Source organism: Eschrichtius robustus, chromosome 7 (genome assembly GCF_028021215.1).
Source record: "Eschrichtius robustus isolate mEscRob2 chromosome 7, mEscRob2.pri, whole genome shotgun sequence".
Classification (NCBI taxonomy): Eukaryota; Metazoa; Chordata; class Mammalia; order Artiodactyla; family Eschrichtiidae; genus Eschrichtius; species Eschrichtius robustus.
The window spans coordinates 16,086,634-16,110,787 of NC_090830.1; the positions used below are offsets into that span (position 1 = coordinate 16,086,634).

A 24,154-nucleotide genomic window follows, 5' to 3' on the forward strand; every position below is an offset into this window, starting at 1 on the left:
ACAAAGTAAAATGAAGTTTAAATAGCTGTGCACTTAGAAAAGTTATGCTTATTCATATTCTAGGGCCAGTATTTTCATTTGTTGGTGTGGTCAACACATCCTGTCTAGAAACAGGTGCTGTGACCCAGGACAGAGTGAGGGGACCAGGAGTTGGGGGCACCTCAACTGTGTGTCACATGGAGTAGGAGGTGGGGTAGGGAGGGGGGTGCTGGAGGGACCCTGGAGCCTGTGTTTCCTGGTCACAGGAGCTGGTTTGTACAGTGAAGAAGGAAGGGTGGGTCCAGAAGCTTTAGGTCAGCCCGTTCTCCCCAGTTTAGGTACAAGGCCTCCGATGTCTGATGGGGCCAGTGTGTCCCAATCAAATCCCCAGCCATCAGTGCAAGAAGCAAAACAGAAGGTCGTGTCTCTGTCCGTTCCCCCAGCTCTGGTCAAATTACATCTGTTGGTCAGAAGGGGAGTTCAGTTCAGTCCAGCTGGTGTGCAGGTCATAGAAAAAAAAAAAAAAACTTGTCATATTCCTACTGCAGTGATTTGACTCTTTAATAAGTGAAGTCGTGTGTGCTATTTTTGCAGAATCAGGAGCATACCTTGTTAAGCTGTGTAATCTTGAGTATTTCACATAATATTTTTGACATATTGTTCCATGTCATTAAACCTTTTTAACAACATGATTGAAGATATTAATTGTTAAAGTTTGGTCATACATAAAGCAGAGGTGTGATGAAGTCCCATGGGACCACCACCCACTTCCCACAATTATCAGCATTATTTACCCTGTAACAGCTTCATCACCTCCACCCCTCACCACCCTTTTTAAATGGACTAATTTGGACAAATTCCTGGCATCATGTCATGTGAATCTCAAATACTTAAGTCTGCATCTCAAAAATGTACTTTTTAATATGCCACAATGGCATCATTATATTGAAGGCACATAGAATTCATTGTTTAGGGTTAGTGTTAGGGTAGCCCTAACCCCAACAGACATCACTAGTCTGTTAACTAGACATTCACAGATGGTCTGAAACCCTGGGCGAGAATAAGTCCAGGCTGACATGGTGTGACCCATGCTCGGGCCTCTTTCCTCTTTTCCCAGAGGGACAGCTTGGGTGCTTGGTGGGCAGTGCTGCGGACTTTACAGTCCCCCCACCCCACCCCACCCATCGAGGGGATTACCAGTTTTACCTGTCTCCTTGTGTTGACTCTGAATGACTTGTGGGTTTGGGGATGACAGCTTGATGTCTTCTTTGCAGATTTTTCAGTTGACCTTTTTATAATGGGTTTCCCATCTATTCATTAAGTAAACCATTAGGGATTGCAATTTTCTAATTTTGTCATTTCTTTGCATTTTTGGCTGCAATTTTCCTGTACTGAAAACTTTAATTACGAGGTATGATTATTAACCCCAAATCCAGTTCGTACTGGAAAGGCAGATTAAATGCTTTATTTATTTCCCATTAATTCTCTGTTATCAGTGGCGATTGGTGCACTAGCATTCTCCAGTGACATCTATTGATTTTACTTTTCTTATTCCTTTTCATATATTCAATGTGTTTAAATTAATTGAGTCATTATTCTTTCTATACTAACATGACTTCTGACAGCTGTATAGTAAGCTGTCATCTATATAAAGCTATCCTTTTTTATCTATGTCCTTACAGTTGGACATTTTAGTTTCTTTCTTTTTTTTTTTTTTACTAGTAACGATCCATTTATCATTGTAACAGGAACTGTGCTGAGCACTTTACATGTGTTATCTCATCTAATCTTCACAATAATCCTGTGATGCATCACTCTGGATAGTGGCCTATGACATGTTTTCCAAAGTGGAATTTTTGGGTCAAGGGGTGAATTTTTAAAGATTACTGACACGCATGGCCAGATTGCCCCCAAGAGCTCCCCAGTCAATTCTGATACCCACTTCTGGGTTTCAGGCTTCCTTGAGTCCAGGTTGAGGGACCCTGGAGGAAAAATCCCTCAGTGCCTGGTTGGAGGTTCTTTGATTTCTCATCTTCTTCCCGAGGGGGATGCCTCTTCTCCGGTCCTCTGCTGGCTGATGCAATCACAGCGGCCTGCCTGGTTTTAAGGGGAGGAGCGTTTGCAGCTGGGGTGAGACTGTAGGAGAGAAAACAGGAAGAGTTGAGAGGAGGCCGTAGAATGAGCCTGAACACTCTGAGCAGAGCAGCCGGGAAAGGGGCCTGCAGAGACCGTGGCTGGCGAGGTGGAGAGAACAGAGGGAGCATTAGGAGGTGAGAGGAAAGTGTTCTAAGGAGTCAGAGTGAGTCGACAGTGAGAATTTCCGGAGGGATTAAGCGCAGAGTGGGCTGAGTCAGGAGGGAAGGGCCAGAGGTGGCAGGTGTAGGTAATTCTGGCTAGTAGGTTTCTTCTAATTGAAGTAAGTCGATTTACAATGTTGTGTTAGTTTCAGGTGTACAGCAAAGTGAGTATTTTTCAGGTTGTTTGCATTATAAGTTATAACAAGCTATTGGGTATAATTCCTTATGCTATACAGTAAATCCTTGTTGTTTATTTTATATATAGTAGTTTGTGTCTCTTAATCCCATACTCATAATTTGTTCCTCCCCCCTCCTTGGTAACCATGAGTTTTCCTATGTCTGTGAGTTTGTTAGTGTCTTGTAAATAAGTTCATTTGTATCATTTTATTTTATTTTTCTTTGAATTTTATTTTATTTATTTTTGTATACAGCAGGTTCTTATTAGTTATCCATTTTATACATATTAGGGTATATACGTCAATCCCAATCTCCCAATTCATCCCACCACCAGCCCTGTCACTTAACTCCCTTGGTTTCCATATGTTTGTTCTCTACATCTGTGTCTCAATTTCTGCCCTGAAAACCTGTTCATCTGTACCATTTTTCTAGGTTCCACATATATGCGTTAATATATGATATTTGTTTTTCTCTTTCTGACTTACTTCACTCTGTATGACAGTCTCTAGATCCATCCACGTCTCTACAAATGACACAACTTCGTTCCTTTTTATGGCTGAGTAATATTCCATTGTATATATGTACCACATCTTCTTTATCCATTCATCTGTCAATGGGCATTTAGGTTGCTTCCATGTCCTGGCTATTGTAACTAGTGCAGCAATGAACATTCGGGTGCATGTATCTTTTTGAATTATGGTTTTCTCTGAGTATATGCCCTGTAGTGGGATTGCTGGGTCATATGGTAATTCTATTTTTAGTTCCTTAAGGAACCTCCATACTGTTCTCCATAGTGGCTGTATCAATTTACATTCCCGCCAACAGTGCAAGAGGGTTCCCTTTTCTCCACACCCTCTCTAGCATTTGTTGTTTGTAGATTTTCTGATGATGCCCATTCTAACTGGTGTGAGGTGATAGCTCATTGTGGTTTTGATTTGCATTTCTCTAATAATTAGTGATGTTGAGCAGCTTTCCATGTGCTTCTTGGCTATCTGTATGTCTTCTTTGGAGAAATGTCTATTTAGGTTTTCTACCCATTTTTGGATTGGGTTGTTTGTTTCTTTTTTTAATATTGAGCTGCATGAGCTCTTTATATATTTTGGAGATTAATCCTTTGTCCGTTGATTCATTTGCAAATATGTTCTCCCATTCTGAGGGTCGTCTTTTCGTCTTGTTTGCACTTTCCTTTGCTGTGCAAAAGCTTTTAAGTTTCATTAAGTCCCATTTGTTTATTTTTATTTTTATTTCCATTACTCTAGGAGGTGGATCAAAAAAGATCTTGCTGTGATTTATGTCAAAGACTGTTCTTCCTATTTTTTCCTCTAAGGGTTTTATAGTGTCCGGTCTTACATTTAGGTATCTAATTAATTTTGAGTTTATTTTTGTGTATGGTGTTAGGGAGTGTTCTAATTTCATTCTTTTACATGTAGCTGTCCAGTTTTCCCAGCACCACTTATTGAAGAGACTGTCTTTTCTCCATTGTATATCCTTGCCTCCTTTGTCATAGATTAGTTCACCATAGGTGCGTGAGTTTATCTCTGGGCTTTCTATCCTGTTCCATTCATCTGTATTTCTGTTTTTGTGCCCATACCATATTGTCTTGATTACTGTAGATTTGTAGTATGGTCTGAAGTCAGGGAGCCTGATTCCTCCAGCTCCGTTTTTTTCCCTCAAGACTGCTTTGGCTCTTCGGGGTCTTTTGTTTCTCCATACTAATTTTAAGGTTTTTTGTTCTAGTTCTGTAAAAAAAATGGCGTTGGTAATTTGATAGGGATTGTATTGAATCTGTAGATTGCTTTGGGTAGTATAGTCATTTTCATAATATTGATTCTTCCAATCCAAAAACATGGTATATCTCTCCATTTGTTGGTATCATCTTTAATTTCTTTCATCAGTGTCTTATAGTTTTCTGCATACAGGTCTTTTGTCTCCCTAGGTAGGTTTATTCCTAGGTATATTACTCTTTTTGTTGCAATGGTAAATGGGAGTGTTTCCTTAATTTCTCTTTCAGATTTTTCATCATTAATGTATAGGAATGCAAGAGATTTCTGTGCATTAATTTTGTATCCTGCAACTTTACCAAATTCATTGATTAGCTATAGTAATTTTCCGGTGCCATCTTTAGGATTCTCTATGTATAGTACCATGTCATCTGCAAACAGTGACAGTTTTACTTCTTCTTTTCCAATTTGTATTCCTTTTATTTCTTTTTCTTCTCTGATTGCCATGGCTAGGACTTCCAAAACTATGTTGAATAATAGTGGTGAGAGTGGATATCCTTGTCTTGTTCCTGATCTTAGAGGAAATGGTTTCAATTTTTCGCCATTGAGGATTATGTTGGCTGTGGGTTTGTCATATATGGCCTTTATTATGTTGAGGTAGGTTCCCTCTGTGCCCACTTCCTAGAGAGTTTTTATCATAAATGGGTGTTGAATTTTGTCAAAAGCTTTTTCTGCATCTATTGAGACGATCATATGGTTTTTCTTCTTCAATTTGTTAATATGGTGTATCACATTGATTGATTTGCATATGTTGAAGAATCCTTGCATCCCTGGGATAAATCCCACTTGATCATGGTGTATGATCCTTTTCATGTGTTGTTGGATTCTGTTTGCTAGTATTCTGTTGAGGATTTTTGCATCTATATTCATCAGTGATATTGGTCTGTAATTTTCTTTTTTGTAGTATCTTTGTCTGGTTTTGGTATCAGGCTGATGGTGGCCTCATAGAATGAGTTTGAGAGTGTTCCTACTTCTGCAATTTTTTGGAAGAGTTTGAGAAAGATGGGTGTTAACTCTTCTCTAAATGTTTGATAGAATTCACCTATGAAGCCATCTGGTCCTGGACTTTTGTTTGTTGGAAGATTTTTAATCACAGTTTCAATTTCATTACCTGTGATTGGTCTGTTCATATTTTCAATTTCTTCCTGGTTCAGTCTTGCAAGGTTGTACCTTTCTAAGAGTTTGTCCATTTCTTCCAGGTTGTCCATTTTATTGGAATAGAGTTGCTTGTAGTAGTCTCTTAGGATGATTTGTATTTCTGTGGTGTCTGTTGTAACTTCTCCTTTTTCATTTCTAATTTTATGGATTTGAGTCCTCTCCCTCTGTTTCTTGATGAGTCTGGCTAATGGTTTATCAATTTTGTTTATCTTCTCAAAGAACCAGCCTTTAGTTTTATTGATCTTTGCTATTGTTTTCTTTGTTTCTATTTCATTTATTTCTGCTCTGATCTTTATGATTTCTTTCCTTCTGCTAACTTTGGGTTTTGTTTGGATCTTCTTTCTCTAGTTCTTTTAGGTGTAAGGTTAGATTATTTATTTGAGATTTTTCTTGTTTCTTGAGGTAGGCTTATATAGCTATAAACTTCCCTCTTAGAACTGCTTTTGCTGCATCCCAAACGTTTTGGATTGTCATGTTTTCGTTGTCATTTGTCTCTAGGTATTTTTTAAATTTCCTCTTTGATTTCTTCCATGATCTCTTGGTTATTTAGTAACGTATTGTTTAGCCTCCACGTGTTTGTGTTTTTTATGTTTATTTCCTTGTAATTGATTTCTAATCTCATAGTGTTGTGGTCAGAAAAGATGCTTGATATGATTTCAATTTTCTTAAATTTACTGAGGCCTGATTTGTGACCCAAGGTGTGATCTATCCTGGAGAATGTTCTGTGTGCACTTGAGAAGAAAGTGTAATCTGCTGTTTTTGGATGGAATGTTGTATAAATATCAATCAAATCTATCTGGTCTATTTTGTCGTTTAAAGCTTGTGTTTCCTTATTAATTTTCTGTTTGGATGATGTGTCCATTGGTGTAAGTGGGGTGTTAAAGTCCCGTATATTATTTTGTTACTGTCAATTTCCTCTTTATAGCTGTTAGCAGTTGCCTTATGTATTGTGGTGCTCCTATATTGGGTGCATATATATTTATAATTGTTATATCTTCTTCTTGGATTGATCCCTTGATCAATTATGTAGTGTCCTTCCTTGTCTCTTGTTACATTCTTTATTTAAAGTCTATTTTATCTGATATTTTGCTACTCCAGCTTTTACTGATTTCCATTTGCATGGAATATGTTTTTTCATCCCCTCACTTTCAGTCTGTATGTGTCCCTAGGTCTGAAGTGGGTCTCATGTAGCCAGCATATATATGGGTAATTTTTTTTTTTTTTTTTTTTGTATCCATTCATTGGTTGGAGCATTTAATCCATTCACGTTTAAGGTAACTATCTATATGTATGTTCCTATTACCATTTTTTAAATTGTTTTGGGTTTGTTTTTGTAGGTCCTTTTCTTCTCTTGTGTTTCCCACTTAGAGAAGTTCATTTAGCATTTGTTTTAGAGCTGGTATGGTGGTACTGTATTCTCTTAGGTATTGCTTGTCTGTAAAGCTTTTGATTTCTCCCTGGAATCTGAATGAGATCCTTGCAGGTTAGAGTAATTTTGGTTGTAGTTTCCTCCCATTTATCACTTTAAATATGTCATGCCACTCTCTTCTGGCTTGTAGGGTTTCTGCTGAGATTTCAGATGTTAACCTTATGGGAGTTCCCTTGTATATTATTTGTCATTTTTCCCTTGCTTCTTTCAATAATTTTTCTTTGTCTTTAATTTTTGCCAATTTGATTAGTATGTGTCTCGGTGTGTTCCTCCTTGTGTTTATCCTGTATGGGACTCACTGCACTTCCAGGACTTGGGTGGCTACTTCCTTACCCACGTTAGGGACATTTTCGACTATAATCTCTTCAAATATTTTCTTGGGTCCTTTCTCTGTCTTCTCCTTCTGGGACCACTATAATGCGAACGTTGTTGCGTTTAATGTTGTCCCAGAGGTCTCTTAGGCTGTCTTCATTTCTTTTCATTCTTTTTTCTTTATTCTGTTCTGCAGCAGTGAATTCCACCATTCTGTCTTCCAGGTCACTTATCTGTTCTTCTGCCTCAGTTATTCTGCTATTGATTCCTTCTAGTGTAGTTTTCATTTCAGTTATTGTATTGTTCATCTCTGTTTGTTTGTTCTTTAATTCTTCTAGTTCCTTGTTAAACATTTCTTGCATCTTCTCATTCTTTGCCTCTATTGTTTTTCCGAGGTCCTGGATAATCTTCACCATCATTATTCTGAATTTTTTTCTGGAAGGTTGCCTATCTTCACTTCATTTAGTTGTTTTTCTGGGGTTTTATCTTGTTCCTTCATCTGGTACATAGCCCTCTGCCTTTTCATCTTGTCTCCCTTTCTGTGAATGTGGTTTTTGTTCCACAGGGTGCAGGATTGTAGTTTTTCTTGCTTCTGCTGTCTGTACTCTGGTGGTTGAGGCTCTCTAAGAGGCTTGGGCAGGTTTCCTGATGGGAGGAACTGGTGGTGGCTAGAGCTGTGTGTTGCTCTGGTGAGCAGAGCTCAGTAAAACTTTAATCCTCTTGACTGCTGATGGGTGGGTCTGGGTTCCCTCCCTGTTGGTTGTTTGGCCTGAGGCAACCCAACACTGGAGCCTACCTGGGCTCTTTGGTGGGCTAATGGCAGACTCTGGGAGTGCTCACGCCAAGGAGTACTTCTCAGAACTTCTGCTTCCAGTGTCCTTGTCCCCATGGTGAGCCACAGCCAGCCCCCACCTCTGCAGGAGACCTTCCAGCACTAGCAGGTATGTCTGGTTCAGTCTCCTATGGGGTCACTGCTCCTTCCTCTGGGTCCCAATGCATACACTACTTTGTGCCCTCCAACAGTGAAGTCTCTGTTTCCCCCAGTTATGTTGAAGTCCTGCAATCAAATCCCGCTAGCCTTCAAAGTCTGATTCTCTAGGAATTCCTCCTCCCATTGCCAGACCGCCAGGTTGGGAAGCCTGATGTGGGGCTCAGAACCTTTACTCCAGTGGGTGGACTTCTGTAGTATAAGTGTTCTCCAGTTTGTAAGTCACCCACCCAGCAGTTATGGGGTTTGATTTCACTGTGGTTGTGCCCCTCCTACCATCTCATTGTGGCTTCTCCTTTGTCTTTGGATGTGGGGTATCTTTTTTGGTGAGTTCCAGTGTCTTCCTGTTGATGATTGTTCAGCAGTTAGTTGTGATTCCAGTGCTCTCACAAGAGGGAGTGAGAGCACGTCCTACTCCGCCATCTTGAACCAAATCCCTTATATCGTATTTTAGATTCTACATATAAGTGATATCATATGGTGTTTGTCTTTTTCTTTCTGACTTACTTTGCTTAGTATGATAATCTGTGTCCATCCATGTAGCTTCAAATAGCATGATTTCATTCTTTATGGCAAAGTAATATTCCATTGTATATATGTACCACATCATCTTTATCTATTCATCTGTTGATGGACATTTAGGTTGCTTTCATATCTTCGCTATTGTAGATAGTGCTACTATGAACATTGGGGTGCATGTATCTTTTTGAATCATTTTTTTGGATATATGCCCAGCAGTGGAATTGGTAAGTCATATGGTAGTTCTATTTTTAATTTTTTGAGAAACGTCCATAGTGTTTTTCGTTGTGACTGCACCGATTTACATTCCCACCCACGGAGTATGAAGGTTCCCTTTTCTCCACATCTTCTTCAACATTTGTTATTTGTACATTTTGTGATGATATACCTGGCAGTTTTGATGTGAAAGGAAACCAAGAAATGGGACAGTAGCTGACAGTGGGGAATGATGTGGGCTCATGGAGATTTTTTTACAGTTAAGCATGTATTTGTGATTCTGGAGACGTCCAGTCTAGAAGGGCGTGTTCATGATTCAGAGAGAGAAAGAACAGTTAAAGAGTGAAGTTCCATGCATGCAACAAGGAATTAGATCCAGGACACAGAGGGAAGAACTTGCTTTTGTCTGGAGCAGGTTGTCCACCGTGAAGCGCAGGCAGAGGAGGGTGCAGGTGTGGGTGTTCTGCGTATACAGTTTGTCCCAGATCCTTGCATTTTCCCAGTAAATTATTTGAGAGGGTCATCATCTCCTCATTGGAAAGAGTGGGATGAGGGGGACGACTGGAAGCTGAGTTGAGAATGCAGAGCAGGGTTGGGCCTGATTGATGTTCATAGTCAAGATAGCAAAGTGAGGGCAGGCAGCGTGTGTGTCTTTCTTCTGGGGTGTTGACACGCTCAGGTGCAGGCGGAGGGAAGGGCGGGCCAGGCTGGAGTGTGTGTGGGTTTCCAGGCTGACGTGACAGAGGGAGAGGGGGATGGGGGCCTGGCTGTGGTGTGGTGCTGGAGCCTGGGATTGACCAGTGAGTGTGGGAGTAACTGTGTAACCATGACTGATTCAAGGCCCATGTGGAGGCTGGAGGTTTAGCGGGGATTCTAGAGCCAGAGCCGAAGGAGTCGTGTCGGGGATTAGATGTCTATACACTGGTTTACTGGTGATCTGCTCTGGGCCAGGCCTCCCTTGAGGTTCTGGGTGAAAGTGGTGAACAGACACCAGCATCTGCTGAAATGGAGCTGACACTGCATGAGGAGGAGTGGTCCATGGGCTTGCAGGGGCTCAGGGCCCGGCTCTGGAGGCTGAAGGGAATAATGGGAAAGGGTGGTAGGTGCTGTTTTAGGGAGAGTGGGGGAAGTGGCAGTTGAGCAGAGATGTGGGTGAGTGAGAAAGCCTGGGTCATGCAGGCCCAGGGCAGAGTGCTGTGGTGCGGGAGCGCCGGGTCATGTCCAGGGAGCTGTAAGAGGCGGCAGGAGGTGGGTCTTGTATCACGGCCTCAGTCCGAGGGGGACAGAGAGCCCTGAGGGCTGAGTGGACTTGGACGCCTGCCTGGCACAGGCGGCCCAGCCGGGTGGTGGACGGGCCGGGTCCTGCGGGGTGAAGGCAGGACTCAAGGTCACAGGTGAGTTACCTCTGTGAGCGTCAGTGATGATGATGATGGGGTCGAGTGGAGACCAGGGTGGTGAGTGAGGAGGTGGAGGGCTTTGTGAGAGAAAGAAGGGCCAGAAGGAGTGGACGCTATAGGAAGAGGGCAGGCGGGAGTGTCAAGGGCGCTGAGGGTTTGGAGGAGTCACATCGTTTGAGAGTGCTTGTGGGATCAAGAAGTCACCCCCACTCCCCATCCCTAAGCGTGTGGGATTAGACGTGACATGTCTATCCCAGATTCCTGTGAGAGGAAGGCCTGGGGCACCCGAGCTGTTGTGAAGGCAGGGAGGTTAGGGCAGGGCTCCCAGCCCAGGGCAAGTTTGCCACCAGGGGGACACTCAGGGCTGTTAGAGCTGGAAGTGCTGCCCAGGGGGAGGTGCTCGGGGTGAAGGGTGTTTGCCCTCAGGGCACGAAGCTCTGGGGCTGTGCTTCCACGCCGCTCCCCATCCACTGCTCATAAGGTTTTGGCTTGATGAACACATACACATTCATTCACTCTGGGACACACACACGCGAGATCCTGTCTCCCTTGTTTTATGGTCGTATACAAGATTGAGTTGTAGGAAAGGACTAATTAGCTGTCTGGCCATTTGCAGGGCTACTGTAAGATGGTCTGCATAAGATGGGTTTACTGTAATGACAATCACTTGAGAACTGAGGGATGTGGTTTCCTAGGTGTGTGGGTCCAGTTAGGTGCAGGCAAACTTAAGTTATGTAGGGGAAAAAGAGTTCAGTTTCCCCTCAGAAAGTGTCCTGGGAGACCTGCAAATGCTCTCTAGTGACCCACAGGAACGGAGAAAACAGAGATCCTCTTTTGCCCTGCTTTGTCATTCTACGTATGAGAGGTAGATTTTGAATTTAGTTTTCTTTTACAAACAAACATAGGAAGAGGCACTAAAATTGCATGGAAATCATCCTGCAGAACTGAACATGTATACATTTGAAATTTAGATGTGACTGATGTGTAGAGTGAGGCCTGGCCCTGCACAACCCCAAGCTGAGAATGCTTTTTACATTTTTAAAGTTGTTCAAAACGAAGCCAAACCAAGCCAAACCAAGGAAGAATGTGTAGCAGAGACCTTAGTTGGCCCTTAAAACCTATAAAATATTTTCTATTTGGTCCTTTGCAGCGAAAGTTTGCTGACCCCTGGTCTAGACCGATATTTCATTTCCAGTTCTGACCATGATGTGAATGAGTCTTTGTCACAGAATCATAGCATTGTATTCATTCAGAAATCCTGAAAGTATTCATTGGTGCTTCTTCTGTGTGAGTGGACAGGTCTGCAGGATGTCTGCTGGCTGTCAGAGAGTTTATGTTATAGGGAGGGGGGTAGACATTAAACAAATAGTTAACTAAAGTAATTAATGACACAAAGGAGCTCTGAAGGGAGCCGGAAGAGTGCAGAAGGGGGTCTCGGGGAGCTTTTCTGGATACGGGACTTTAAATTTGAAGACTGAACTTGCTGATAGAGGGAGGGCCGGAGCAGCGGGAACTGAGTGACCCTGGAGACCTCCTGTTTCCTCCACCGTAGATGATTAGTGCGGAAGCCAGCAAAACCACTCGCTGAAGGATAGTGAGTTGAGAGTCAGACAGATGAGGGGCTGGCCTGTGGCTCTCGGTTCTGGGTGACCAGTGAGAGCAGACGCCCGTTTTCCCCCTTCATTGCTCTGCTCTCCCCGCGGCCGGGACGCAGAGTCAAGGGACCAGGTGGGCCCAGGCCGCAGCTAGTACTCTCCTCTCCATATGCCTCTCTTCTCTTGTCTCTCTTCGGGAAGTAATAGAAACCTCAAGTGTAGACCTACCCTAGAGTGATGTTTCTGCGGCTCATATGAGAAGATGTTGAGTTTCTGTCACTCTCCTCTTCAGGGAGGCATTTTCTGCGGGCCAGTCCTGTCCCCTTCCAGTGGCTGGTGCCTGCCTCCCTGCCCATCCCGTTCCTGCCCCCCGACAGCCACCCCTCAGACTGTGAGGCAGCCTCTGACATTTCTTAGCCCACATGGTGACTCCTGGCTGCGTCCTCAGAGAGCCACCGGCCGGCTGACAAGGAGTGGAAGGAGGATTTCCAGTGAAACCCAAAAGGCTGGGTCTTCTTCAGATGGAAGAGGATGTAGGTCCCATCACGTGTCCCATTCTCTTTGGAGGCGGGAGGTGTTCTGGGGGATGGGAGAGGGACCCAGAGCTGCCCTTTCCCGTGTGGTACCCAGGCCCACCTGCAGAATCTTCCCTAGGCACGGCAAAGCCTTGGCAACGGTGCTACCCCAGCTGTGTTTGTCGGCCTCTCCTCCGGGAGTCTGAGCCAGGGGACCCGCCAGTGTTCCCGCTTAACAACTGTGTCTCCCCTGCAGGGCGAACTCTGCTGGAGAAGCTGTTCAGCCAGCAGGAGAACGGGCCTCCAGAAGAAGCAGAGAAGTTCTGCTCGCGGATCATTGCCATGGGTCTCCTTCGTCCTTTCAGTGACTGCTTCAGGGAGCCGTGTGGTCAGAATGCCCAGTCCAGCTCAGCTCCGTTTGATGTAAGTAGGAGAATTCACAGAACTCAATGGCTGTGAGGCAAATTGCAGTGGAAACAGCAGCTGTGATGTGTGTCAACCCCTCGCCCTGTATTTAAAGACCCACATGGGATGCAGGCCTTCCTGCCCCTGCCACTCAACAGCTTAGCGCATCTTTTTCCTTTCTGACTAGGGTATTCTTAAGTATACTTGCCAAACCTCCTTTTCTTAACAGATGGCCACTCTTGGCAGTTTTCTAGCCTGCTTTAACCAGTGATGGTTTTTAAGTGGCTCTGAGTCGGTATTTCTGACTTAGCTGGTCATGTATATACCTTCAGAAGCAGCTCTGAGGGCAGGAGCTTTGTTCCCAGAAGGCAGCAGGTTTCTGCGGGCCCTGGAGCACTATTCCTGTGCGTTCATGGCTCATCCAGGTACTAACTGTTGACACGAAGCAGCACCGTCTGCTTCCTCCCCAGCTCCCACTCACCAAGAGGGTTAATACGTCGGAACAGTCATTCCCAAGCTGTTTGATAATTCATAACAAATGAGAGCACAGCTGGGTTGTCACTTCTAAACCAGAGTATTGCTCATCTTTCTCAGGTATGTGGTACATGTGCGACCCTGGGGGTTGTGATGAGCAGACTTTTTCGTGAGGAAACTGGAGTCTGCTTGGCTCCCCGTGTGGAGCTCGGAGTGTATGAGGCAGGGTAAAGGTCTCATCCTTGTAGGTTGGTTACATCTGTGCCCTGCTTCTGACTGCACGCCTTCTCCTCTGTGTGTGCGCGACGGAGAGATGGGTTTGGAGATGATGGAAATGAGCCCTGGCTGAGATCAAGAAGTGATAGTAAATAACAAAATGTCCATATGCGCCTGTTTTTCTTCTTCCTGTTCTTTAACCATCACAACTGTGGTCTCCCTTCAGTATTAGGAAAATAAACCACATAAAATATTGTGAGATCTTCTTGATACTTCTCATGTGAAAGAAGATTCCCTGGGATGTACTGTGACTTGTGAAGCTTCCTTCTTAAGATCAACTGATCTATCTATCTATCTATCTGTCTGTCTATCTATCTATCATCTATCTATCCATCCATCTATCAATCGTCTATCTGTCTGTCTGTCTATCTGTCTGTCTGTCCACCTATCCATTCATGACATTGCAGCTAACCACTGCTCGGTAGATCTTTTTCTTCTATGAGAAAAATTGGGTAATTAAATTTTTCCTCCTTTTTCTTTTGTGAAAGGTGTGTTTTTACAGACACAGAACCTGGGGACTGTTGTGAGCTAAGAGCTTTATTGAGCTGTGTTCTAGGAGATACATCAGTTTGCAACGAGGAATTAGAATAATTATTGGACAGACAGAGGCAAACACTAGCTGTGCCTAACACTTGCTTTTTGATTAAAACTATTCCCAAGTTGACTGAATTTTCTTCCCTTAAAGCTCAGAAATAAAGTCTTATCAGTCAATAAATGTGGAATTGGAGTAAACTGAAAAGAATAGAATAACCCTATTCCTCCTTTTTTTTAAAATTACAGAACTGGCTCTTTCTTACCTCCTACTTCCTCCATTCTTGTGTTAGAGAGACTAGTAGCCCCTCCCGGCCTTGTCATTTTGGGGGGCAGCCGGCTATGGCATAGAGAGTGAAAAGCAAAATAAATGCAGTCCCTTAATATGGTATGAAATAATTCTCTCAGAGTGGGGAATTTCTTTTGCAAATTTGTGTGGTTGCATTTTCTCACTTTATTCATTGGCTCTGTGCTACCTTTCTACTTCCATGCCAAACCTAACACAAAACAAGTAGGAAACATTCTTCCAGATACTTAAATGGCAGTTCAACAGCAGAAATGTGCATTTATTGTATGCCTAATTGAGGATTTTCTTCAAAGCTCAGAAGAGCTAACAGTACAGGGAGTTATGCAAACTGAGGCATTAGTGGGGGAAGGGGGAGGAATGCACTTTCTGTAGGGAGAGAAGTTTCTGATAATTAGCCTCTCTGCTCGTTTCCAGAAAGTTGCTGCTAGGAGGATTTCTCACCAACAGTTCTCTTGAGGACGGTTGCCCTTTGAGACACAACAAGAATAAGCTCATGACAGGTCCTCTTCCCACCCCCTAATTTTGCTCCCTTCCCTGAGAGCACTCCCCTTTATCTCCATCCACATGGAATTAGAGCACCGGAGTTTGATCTGGAGATCTTTTTCATGCAGTTTATGGATTGGCCTACTTCAGTCAACCCTCTTGATTCAGTTCCATGTTATTTTATACATTTTTAGGGCCTAACATTTTGCTTTAGAGATGTTATAGAAAATGTGAAAGAATTTCACATTTTCTCTCACATTTTAACTTGGTTAAAACTTCAAGAATACTGAAAGGCAAATAGTTTTGAGTGATAATGTTCATTCATTCACAAATGTTTACTGATTGCATTCTCTATGCCAGGCAGTGTTCTAGGCTCCAGAGATGTATTAGTGAACAAGAGAACTAAGATTCCTCTTCTCCTGATTTACATCCTCTTCACAGTGGGGCGAGACAGAGAAAACACAAACATGTAGCGTAGGTAATGGACTTACATCAGATTCTGATAAGTGCCGTGAAGGAAGTGAACCTGTGGAATATGGTCAGTGAGGGGGGGGGGTGTGGAGAGTGTGTAGAAGGAAGCCCCGCATGTAATGTCAGGAGCCCTGAGGGGAGGTCAGAGGGAAGGTCCCCCCAGGAGCCCAGAGGCAAGTGCAAGTGCCCCGGGGGAGCGCAGACACAGCCTGAGGGCCTGTGTAGCGGCTGTTTCAGGAGGTGAGGACAGAAAGGACTACAGAGCCAGGACGTTCGGGGTCTTGAAAGCCATGGAAGGATAATGCGTTTTTTTAAGTGGGAGCTTTTAGAGGGTCTTGTGCAGGGGAAGAGCGTGTTTGTTCCGTGCTGCCCGTGGCTCATGGGGCCTGGCCTTGGGTGCTGTTCCAGGGGCTGAAGCAGGAGCTGGAACAGCAGGGGGGCTGCCACAGGAGCCTAGCAAGAGCCAGTGGAGGAGACGGAGGGGGCGGTGGGCGTGGGAGGGGTCCTGCCCTGCCGGTGGAGCTAATGGGACCTCCGGGGCTTAGACGAGGGGGCGTTGGAAAAGGGAATCAAAGATACCTTCTTGGTGCTGGTTTTAAGTGGCTGGTGGGTGGTTGTGCTGTTTACCGAGGCCGAGAAGATAGGCCAGATTTAGGAGGAAAGTATTGTACGGACAGAACCGGTGTTCCTTATGTACTTTTCTTGAATAAAATTCTGTTTATTTAGAAAACTAATAACCTAGCATATCACCTGACGAACAATAGGTTTTGCTTTCTGCTGAGTGGAATGTCTGGGACTTAATTAAGGCCGTGGCACTTAACCTTTTTTCAGCCACAAAAGGGCTGACAGCCCTTTTCATAGCCACGTTTTCTCAAATCAGAAAGAAAGATTGAACTCCTTTAATAGCCCAGTGGCACTGCCATTATCCTCACCTTTGCCTTTTGCTTTGTTTGTTTCTTTGTGTTTTATATTTCAAATAAAATTCTAATCTAGAGCAATTCTGAAGATAGGAAGGGAAAATGTAGGAATAATCCTCCTGCCTGCAGTTTGGTAGCATGTGTTGTTGAGTTGTGGATTGTGTTCTTTGTGGTCTGAGGAAAGACTTTCTTCTTTTGGAACCTATTTCACTCATCTGTCAGGTGAGAGGGAAACTCTCTCTTGAAATATTTAGCATGGTTTCTAAATCCTTAGAAATAGCAAAGCATTCACTATTGTGACACATCATGTATTTGAAGTTTTGGGCCACTGCCCTGCTACCTGTGGACAAGGCATCTCAGCCTGCTGCCCACCACGGACCCTGGCTCATTGCCCGTTAGGTGTGGATGGAGGTCATTTTGCGAGAGTATGTTCAGGATATGGTCCCTTAAGACTCCTTCTCCTTAGAATGCCTTTATTCAAATTGAGACCCTTTCTCTGGGTCATACTCATCAGCAGCTGTTTTCAGCAAACCACAATTATCTTACATAACTGTTGATTATCCATTAGCAAGCTCTTCTAGGATTTCTCCTTTCATAACTATGTCAGATATCACATAATCTCTTTACATGACAAAAAATAAAGCAAGTATACCTGGCCCAAGGGTTTTGGCAGGATTATATTGTTTTATCTACCTAATCCTTTAAAACAGATCTTAAGCGTCTTTCTAGTAGAATATTTTTGGATGGGCTGATTTGGGTTTGGCAGATCTGCTGATTTTGGTAAATCTGTAGTAATCCCCATGTTTTCCGCATGGGTGGAAGCCCCTTGGTGTGTGTATATGGGCATAGGTTTGGAGGAGTATATTCTTGAGGCTAGAATTACAGAGAAGGAAGACATGAAAATCCAGGCCAGAAAGGAATAAGAGAAACATGATCTTGAACCTGTTGAAAGACGTCATAAATCAACAGCAAGAGCAGCCACTTCCAGAAACCGAATGAAATGCACTCTCCTCACTGTCGTCAGTAGCCAGAACGGAGACTTCAGTGACAAATAGAAATGATCCTTTGTATTTAAATTCATTTTTTTTTCTGAACAAGAAGAATACTTACATGCTGTTTAGTCAAACCCACACGAATATTTTCCTGAGAAGCAATAAAAGCTATGATACGTCTTTTAGCTCTGAGAGAACGTGTGTGTATATAAAGCTATATTTTTACTTTTGAAATATTACATACAGTATTAACTCTCAGAAGTTGCTATATTTGAAATGTGGTATTAAAATTATACTTAATTTTTAGCCCAGCTTTTAAAATGATTTTAGCTGAAATATTTATTTTCCCTGCAGACTTCTCTCTAATGTCAGCATAGAAGTCAGTAGTAAAATGGAAGATTTTATTTTCTGAAGTTCATTTAGAAGCCATGTTTTATATCTGTTCCATTACCCAGGTGATCACTGCATAATCCATTATAAGCAGGGTAACAAGAGTAGGTTGAAGCTGTAATGCTTTCTCGGTTTTACTCACACAGTTTTTTTTTTTTTTTTCTTTTTTTCTTTTTTTTATTTTAAGGACTTAGAAACGTCTAAAGCACCACCTTCCCCTGGTGAGGAGAGCAGCAGGGCTGGGAGACCAGCAGCGGCCCTGCCCCTCGCCTGCTGCCCACTTTCAGTCCCTCCCCGTGTGCTGCCCCCACCCTTGTTTAGCTGGTGTTGATTTCTGGTATTTTGGGCTTGCTGATGCAGTTATCCACATTACTGTCACTTTCTGGGTGTCCCCATTCCTCCCGGCGTGGTTCCCGTTGCTGTCCTAGTTCCCTGTGGTCATCGGCTTTGAACATGAAACAGTAAGCTTTCTGATTTGTCATCGTTCCACCATCTCCAGGTCCTGTCTCGGGCCACCCCTCCTGTTGTTAGCTCCTCTGCTGACCCCTCCAGCTGGTCCACGCTGGGACTGTGTCAGCTTCCAGCAGGTGCACTTTCATCCTTAGGGCATGTTTTTATGGTTACTGTTTTATCTGTAAGTTTATTCTAAAAGTTGAAGAAGATATGCATACTGTAAATATTGCCCAGCAGAGGCAGTTCTGTGCTGTGATTTCATTTCCTTCTCAATATCCCAATATCACAGTACCTAGGACACTCAAACCAGGATGTTCCTGGGGTCAAGTTCAAACGGATTCTGTTATTTCAGTAAACAGTCACTTGCTCAGAAGTATCCCATATTTAGTTTAGTTTTCATTTGTTTTATCCCTTTCTTATACAGGGAGCCCCCATCCAGTGCAACAAAGCTTTTTATTGTCTTTTTTCTTCTTCTCTGTTCTTTCTTGTTCTTTTCCTTTTGTTTTGCTTTCCTTCCTTTTCTTTTCTTTCCTATTGGGAGAAGACACATGTAACTTTCTTTGCTGTTTTCTTCTCTATTCTGAGTATCTTGGATTTTGTACTTCATTCTTACTGTTTAATGACATTCATTCGTTACCGATCCTAAGCTCCTTCTGCGCCGTGAAAGACAGACCAATAAGTCGGGAGACGAGTTGCTGGATCAAGGAATAATGACTTTAATCTCAAAGCTAGCCCAACGAGAAATTGGCAGATCAGCACCTCAGAAAGCCATCTTCCCTCCGTCCGAGTAGGGCTCCTTTTACACAGAAGGGGGAGGGGCCCACTGTGGGGCAGCCAATGGCTGAGTGGGGCCGCTGTTACCCGGAGTAGGAAGGTGCGACGCCAGCCAGCGCCCGGGGCTGAAGAAGTACCGGCTGTCCCGGCAACGTCGTCCTCCAGCTCTTGGTGGAACTAGGCGCACAAGCGGGGAGACCACGGTGGCCACGTGGAGGGGGTTGGCGCCCGTTCCTGGGATCGCTGTCTGAGGCGCTGGCACCTGGGTCTCAGCCCGCCACTGGCTTCACCGGTCAGTTCGTGACTGATGAGGTGGCCCGGGAGCTGCTGTCCCCAGAGCGGAACTCCCTCCTGCCTGCTTGCGCAGTGGATGGGTGCAGGCACGGGGCCAGGCTGATAGGCTAGGCCCTACCTGAGCCTGGGGAGGTGCGGTGGAGTGGCCCCTGCACCAACCACCCGGTCGGCGCCAGGGAAGGAGGAGGGAAGGGCCCATCACGCTTGGGGTTCGGGCTGAGGAGGCTGCTATGACACTTTCAGTTCTCCTTAAGACTACTGCTGTGGTCTGAATGTGTGTGTGCCCCAGATTCACATCCAGGGATCCTTAATGTGATGGTGTTAGGAGGTGGGGACTTTGGGAGGTGCTGAGGTCATTAGGTGGAGCCCCCATGATGGGTTAGCGTCTTATGAAAGAGACCCTGTCACCCCTTCCACCATGTGAGGACTCAGGGAGAAGGCACCAGATGTGACACAGGAAGATGCCGTGGCCTGAACATGCTGGCACCTTGATCTTGGACTTCTAGTCTCCAGAACTGTGCAAAAGAAAGGTCTGTTGTTCTAAGGCACCCAAAGTGTGGTATTTTGTTATAGCAGCCCTGAATGATCTACAATATCTGCGGATTTCCTCTTCCTATTTATTTATTTTTTTATTGAGGTATAGTTGATGTACAGAATTATATAAATTTCAGGTGTAACAACATAGTGATTCACAATTTTTTTTTTTTTTTTTAAAGATTGATTGATTGATTGATTGATTGCTATGTTGGGTCTTCGTTTCTGTGCTAGGGCTTTCTCTAGTTGCGGCAAGCGGGGGCCACTCTTCATCGCGGTGCGCGGGCCTCTCACCACCGCGGCCTCTCCTGCTGCGGAGCACAGGCTCCAGACGCGCAGGCTCAGCAGTTGCGGCTCACGGGCCCAGCCGCTCCGCGGCATGTGGGATCCTCCCAGACCAGGGCTCGAACCCGTGTCCCCTGCATTGGCAGGCAGACTCTCAACCACTGCGCCACCAGGGAAGCCCCACAATTTTTTAAGGTTATATTCCATTTATAGTTATTATAAAATATAGGCAATATTCCCTGTGTGGTACATTATATCCATGTATCTTATTTATTTTATACATAGATCCTCTTTTAATTTAGATCAGGGTCTTGATATGCAGTTATGATTTACATTTCTTTTCTTTCACCTCCTCCCCTTTCTCTTGCCCCACCTACCCCTAGTTACAAGGGACACACACATTAAAAGAAAACCTCTATTGTCAACTGACTTACATCGACTTAAATAAGACGTGAAAACAAATTATTGGAGTTTAGTGGTTGAAATGGGCTCTAGTCAGACTGTCCTGGATTTGAGCCCTGGATTTTCCACTTTACTGTGCAAACTAAGGTAAATGGCTTAATTTCTCAAAGTTTGTCACTTCTGTAAAATGAGGAGTGATATAGTAGTTTCTGCGTAAGAAGAAAGCATGAACACAAGTAAAACTTTTTGCACAGTATGGGGTGTACATTGACTGTTGGATGTGTGCAGTGTTGTATTTGGGGTCCCAGTGGAGACGTGCACAGTAGGGGGAGCAAACGGGGAGGGTTGACTGAGTCCCCTTGTAGTTCGGGGGGTAGTACTGGGGAAGGACCTGAGGGTCCACGAGGAGTAGACTGCGGGGACCGGCTATAAAGGAGTGTGTGTGCTCGCCATGGAGATGCAAGTGACCATGGAGTGCAGGTGGTTCTGGATTGTAAACTGGGAGACTGATGGGTAGAAAGGATGCCAGACGTGTAAACAAGGACATTTATGTCATCCTGGTGATGTTTTTAAATAATTTTGCGTAGTTAAACCATAAACAGATTGGCATTTATAAAAGAAAAATTATTCTGGTGGCAGAATGGAGAATGGATTGAAGAAATTTAAAATTAGTGTCTGGGTGGTGGGTAAAAGTGACTAAACTGAAACAGGGGCAGTGGGGAAGGAAAGAGACAGATGTGGGGAATATTCAGGATTTACCGTTGTCAGGACTCAACGTTTGATTGGATGCTTTCCTTGGGTTCTGATTCACACCTGTGGGTGGAGGGTGATTCTGAGAAAATGAAAGTGAGAACAGGTTTCAGGCAAGATGGTCATTTTCGTTTGGACATCTAGAATTCACGACTCCTTGGGACATGGTGGTGACAATTCTGGAGGACAGAGGAACTGGGGTTACTAGCATAGGCCATGAGTTATGTGCTAAAAAGGTAAGTGAATAAACCTCGTAAGTCAAGATACAGTGGAGAGAAGTACATTGGGATAAAATTCTTACGGACAGTGAGGAACAGGTGTAGAGAGACTAGAGGGAATGGATTCACGGGAGGCCTGGCTGGAGGATATCCTTTAAGACCTGAGGGGCGGAGCTTGTCTCCTGATTCCGAAGTCCAGTCTGTGGAGTGATTAGACCTGAGGGGCTCAGGTGTTGGCTGAGACTTGATGCCTCCCAGGATGGTGGAGGACGTTCTGAGAATCAGGTGTGGGGTTGTGGGACAGGGAGAGGAAGGCGGGGCCATGAGAGGAAGGCGGGACCTTGGGAGGTAGGTGGGTCCGTGGGATGAAGGCGGGGCATCAAGAGGTAGGCGGGGCCTCGAGAGTTGGGCGGGCCCAAGGAGGCAGGCCAGGGTTCCCACTGAGGGGGTCGATGATGACACTGCCAGGTGAAAGGGGCTTCAGAGGTGGAGAGGAGTTTGCACAGGGTGGGCCTGGAACATTCTCTAGATGATTCTGGAGGCCTAGGTTGTGCAACCACGTTGTATGAGAGGAATCAGGAAAGTCACCTTTCAGCTCGGCTGTCACTTGCTTGGCTTTCCCATCCGCCTTGTCAGTTACCGTCTTGGGTCTTCAGTCCCGGCTCTTCGCTCCAGCCTGTGGCTCTCAGTTCAGGGCCACGGTCCTTCCAGGGTGGCATTGGCAGTGTCTGAGGATATTTGGTCGCCACAATGGGGGAGGGGCGCAGCTGGCATCTAATGGTGGAGGCCAGGGGTGCTGCCCAGCACTTCACAGGACCCCTCCCCCATCAGAGAGTGTCCGGTACCAATGCCAGCAGTTGAGAAACCCCGTGATGACATTTGACCGTACCATATGCCTACGTAAAGCCTTTTTAGTGGTTTTTCTGTCAGAATGAAGCCCAGATTCCTCGGACCTCCATGACCTGTCTCCTTCTCCAGCTCGTGACCCACCTCCCTTTCCGTTTCTCCAAACCCTGTCCTTCACCTCCCGAGTGCTTCTCAGTTTCCCCGACTGTCCGTGGGGCTGGGTGAGAGCTCCTGTTTCTGCTCCTGAACTGTTACCTCCTAGTTCAGTTCACTCTCTGTCAGAGAATGCTCTTCAGAGTTAGATGTCACTCCTCAGACACCTTCCTTCACCACCAAAGTCTGCATTTTCTGTCTCAAAGGACCTTACCTGTGTCATAATAGGCTACCCACTCTGCATGCCCCAATGCACATGAAATCTTCCGTGGAGGTGCCTTCGTTATGGTGCAGTGCTGCATCTCTGTGCTTACTGTAGAAACACAGATGTACAATGAACGCAGGGATCTGGTGTTCCCAGAGTGGTCAGAGCAGACTCTAGTCCCAGACTGTGTATTCCGGTCCATCTCCTCCACTTACTGAAGAGGTTGGGACAGGTATCCAAGGTCATAGGCTAAAAATTTTCGTGTATAATAATAGTACCTACCTCTGGGGACAATCTTGAAGATTAAATGAGGTTAACTAATAAAGCATTTACCATAGCACCTGGCATGTAATAAGTGCCTAGTAAATACTTGTGTTTACTATTTTTATTTTATTTCAAGTTTCTATCACAGAACTCAGCAGAGCTGTTTAGTAAATATGCTTTGATTTCGCGAGGCTGGAGGGAAAGCCACGGTGACTGAGGAAGGGAAGACCTGCAAGATCTATTAGGTGGATTGTTTTGAATGATCAGGAGTTACCTATATTTCATAATCACGTGAATTGGACGGAAAGAAGGTGGAGGATGGGTGGAGTGTGGATTTGCTCAGGAATTGCTTGGCTTGAGAACCGACTCTCTATGGGATCTCTGCTTTCAGGCTTATTGTCATTCTTTCTTAATCTACTTGCTACTCTTGATTTTACTGGTGTAATTCCCACCTTCTTCCCACAACCCTCCCTCCCCAAATCTTTCTGGAGATAATAGGAAAAGCTGTGGGTCAGACACGTGCCAGTTTGCGAAGGTGAGACCATCAAACCCACTTAGTGGTGTGCTCATGGCCACTTCATAGTGACCACATGTTTCCCTGGGAAAGTGTCACATGCAAATATTGGAACATCACTTACTTACTTGTAGTGTCAACCTAAATAAAGGAGATAAGCTAAGGCAAGCTCAAATGACCAGAAATTGAATTTATTGGGGAAATAGTAGAGGACTTGCAATTCAGGAAGTCGGTTGAGGGTTCAGGGCAGCTCTGTTTATGGGCAAGGAGTGAAAAGACGGGGCGTCCAGCCAGAGTCCAGGCAGTGACTTCATTGGCTTGAAGATGGGGCGGGACTCTTGGCAGGTGTTCACTGGCCAGGAGACAGTTTTCTGTCTTCTGTAAACCAGGCACTAAGGGGAAATCAGTCTCTTGGTTCCTCAGTTTGTTTCCTGGGGGTGCATGCGTGAGAGTCTCCATCTCCTCCTCCAGTTCCATTTCGGGCTGAAATCCTCTCGTGGTCACTTTCGCTCGCTCTGTTGTGTGTGTGTCCAGCATACTTTGTAGATAATGTGGCCTGAATGAATGAAAGTACCGCTGTCTACAAGGATGCCTGCTTTACTCAGAATTCCTGAGACAGAGGGACCCAAGGGCTAGAGGTTAGTTTATACCCAACATTGTTCTTTTCTCTCAGGGACTCTACCACGTGGAATCCACTTAATTTTCTTGGCTGGATAATTCTTGTAGGATAAAATTATTGAAGGGAACAGTCAATAAATATAAACAGGAAGAAATCTGCTGACTATTCTTAGTTTTCGTCAAGGGGAATTTTTTCATCCAATTTTATTTTTAGTTAAAAAAAGGTGATTTCCTA

At 44.5% G+C, this 24,154-nt stretch overlaps 1 protein-coding gene across 1 annotated transcript in view; it reads left to right on the forward strand.

Moving 5' to 3' along the window:
- The window catches only part of LOC137767147 (formin-2-like), a 336,850-nt gene that overhangs the window by 21,870 nt on the left and 290,826 nt on the right, over positions 1 to 24,154 (forward strand). Inside the window, exons 8-10 of the mRNA XM_068547882.1 lie at positions 10,187 to 10,250; positions 12,141 to 12,239; positions 12,620 to 12,786. Of these exons, the coding sequence (XP_068403983.1) occupies positions 10,187 to 10,250; positions 12,141 to 12,239; positions 12,620 to 12,786 (330 nt within the window). The remainder of the gene's footprint in view (positions 1 to 10,186; positions 10,251 to 12,140; positions 12,240 to 12,619; positions 12,787 to 24,154) is intronic.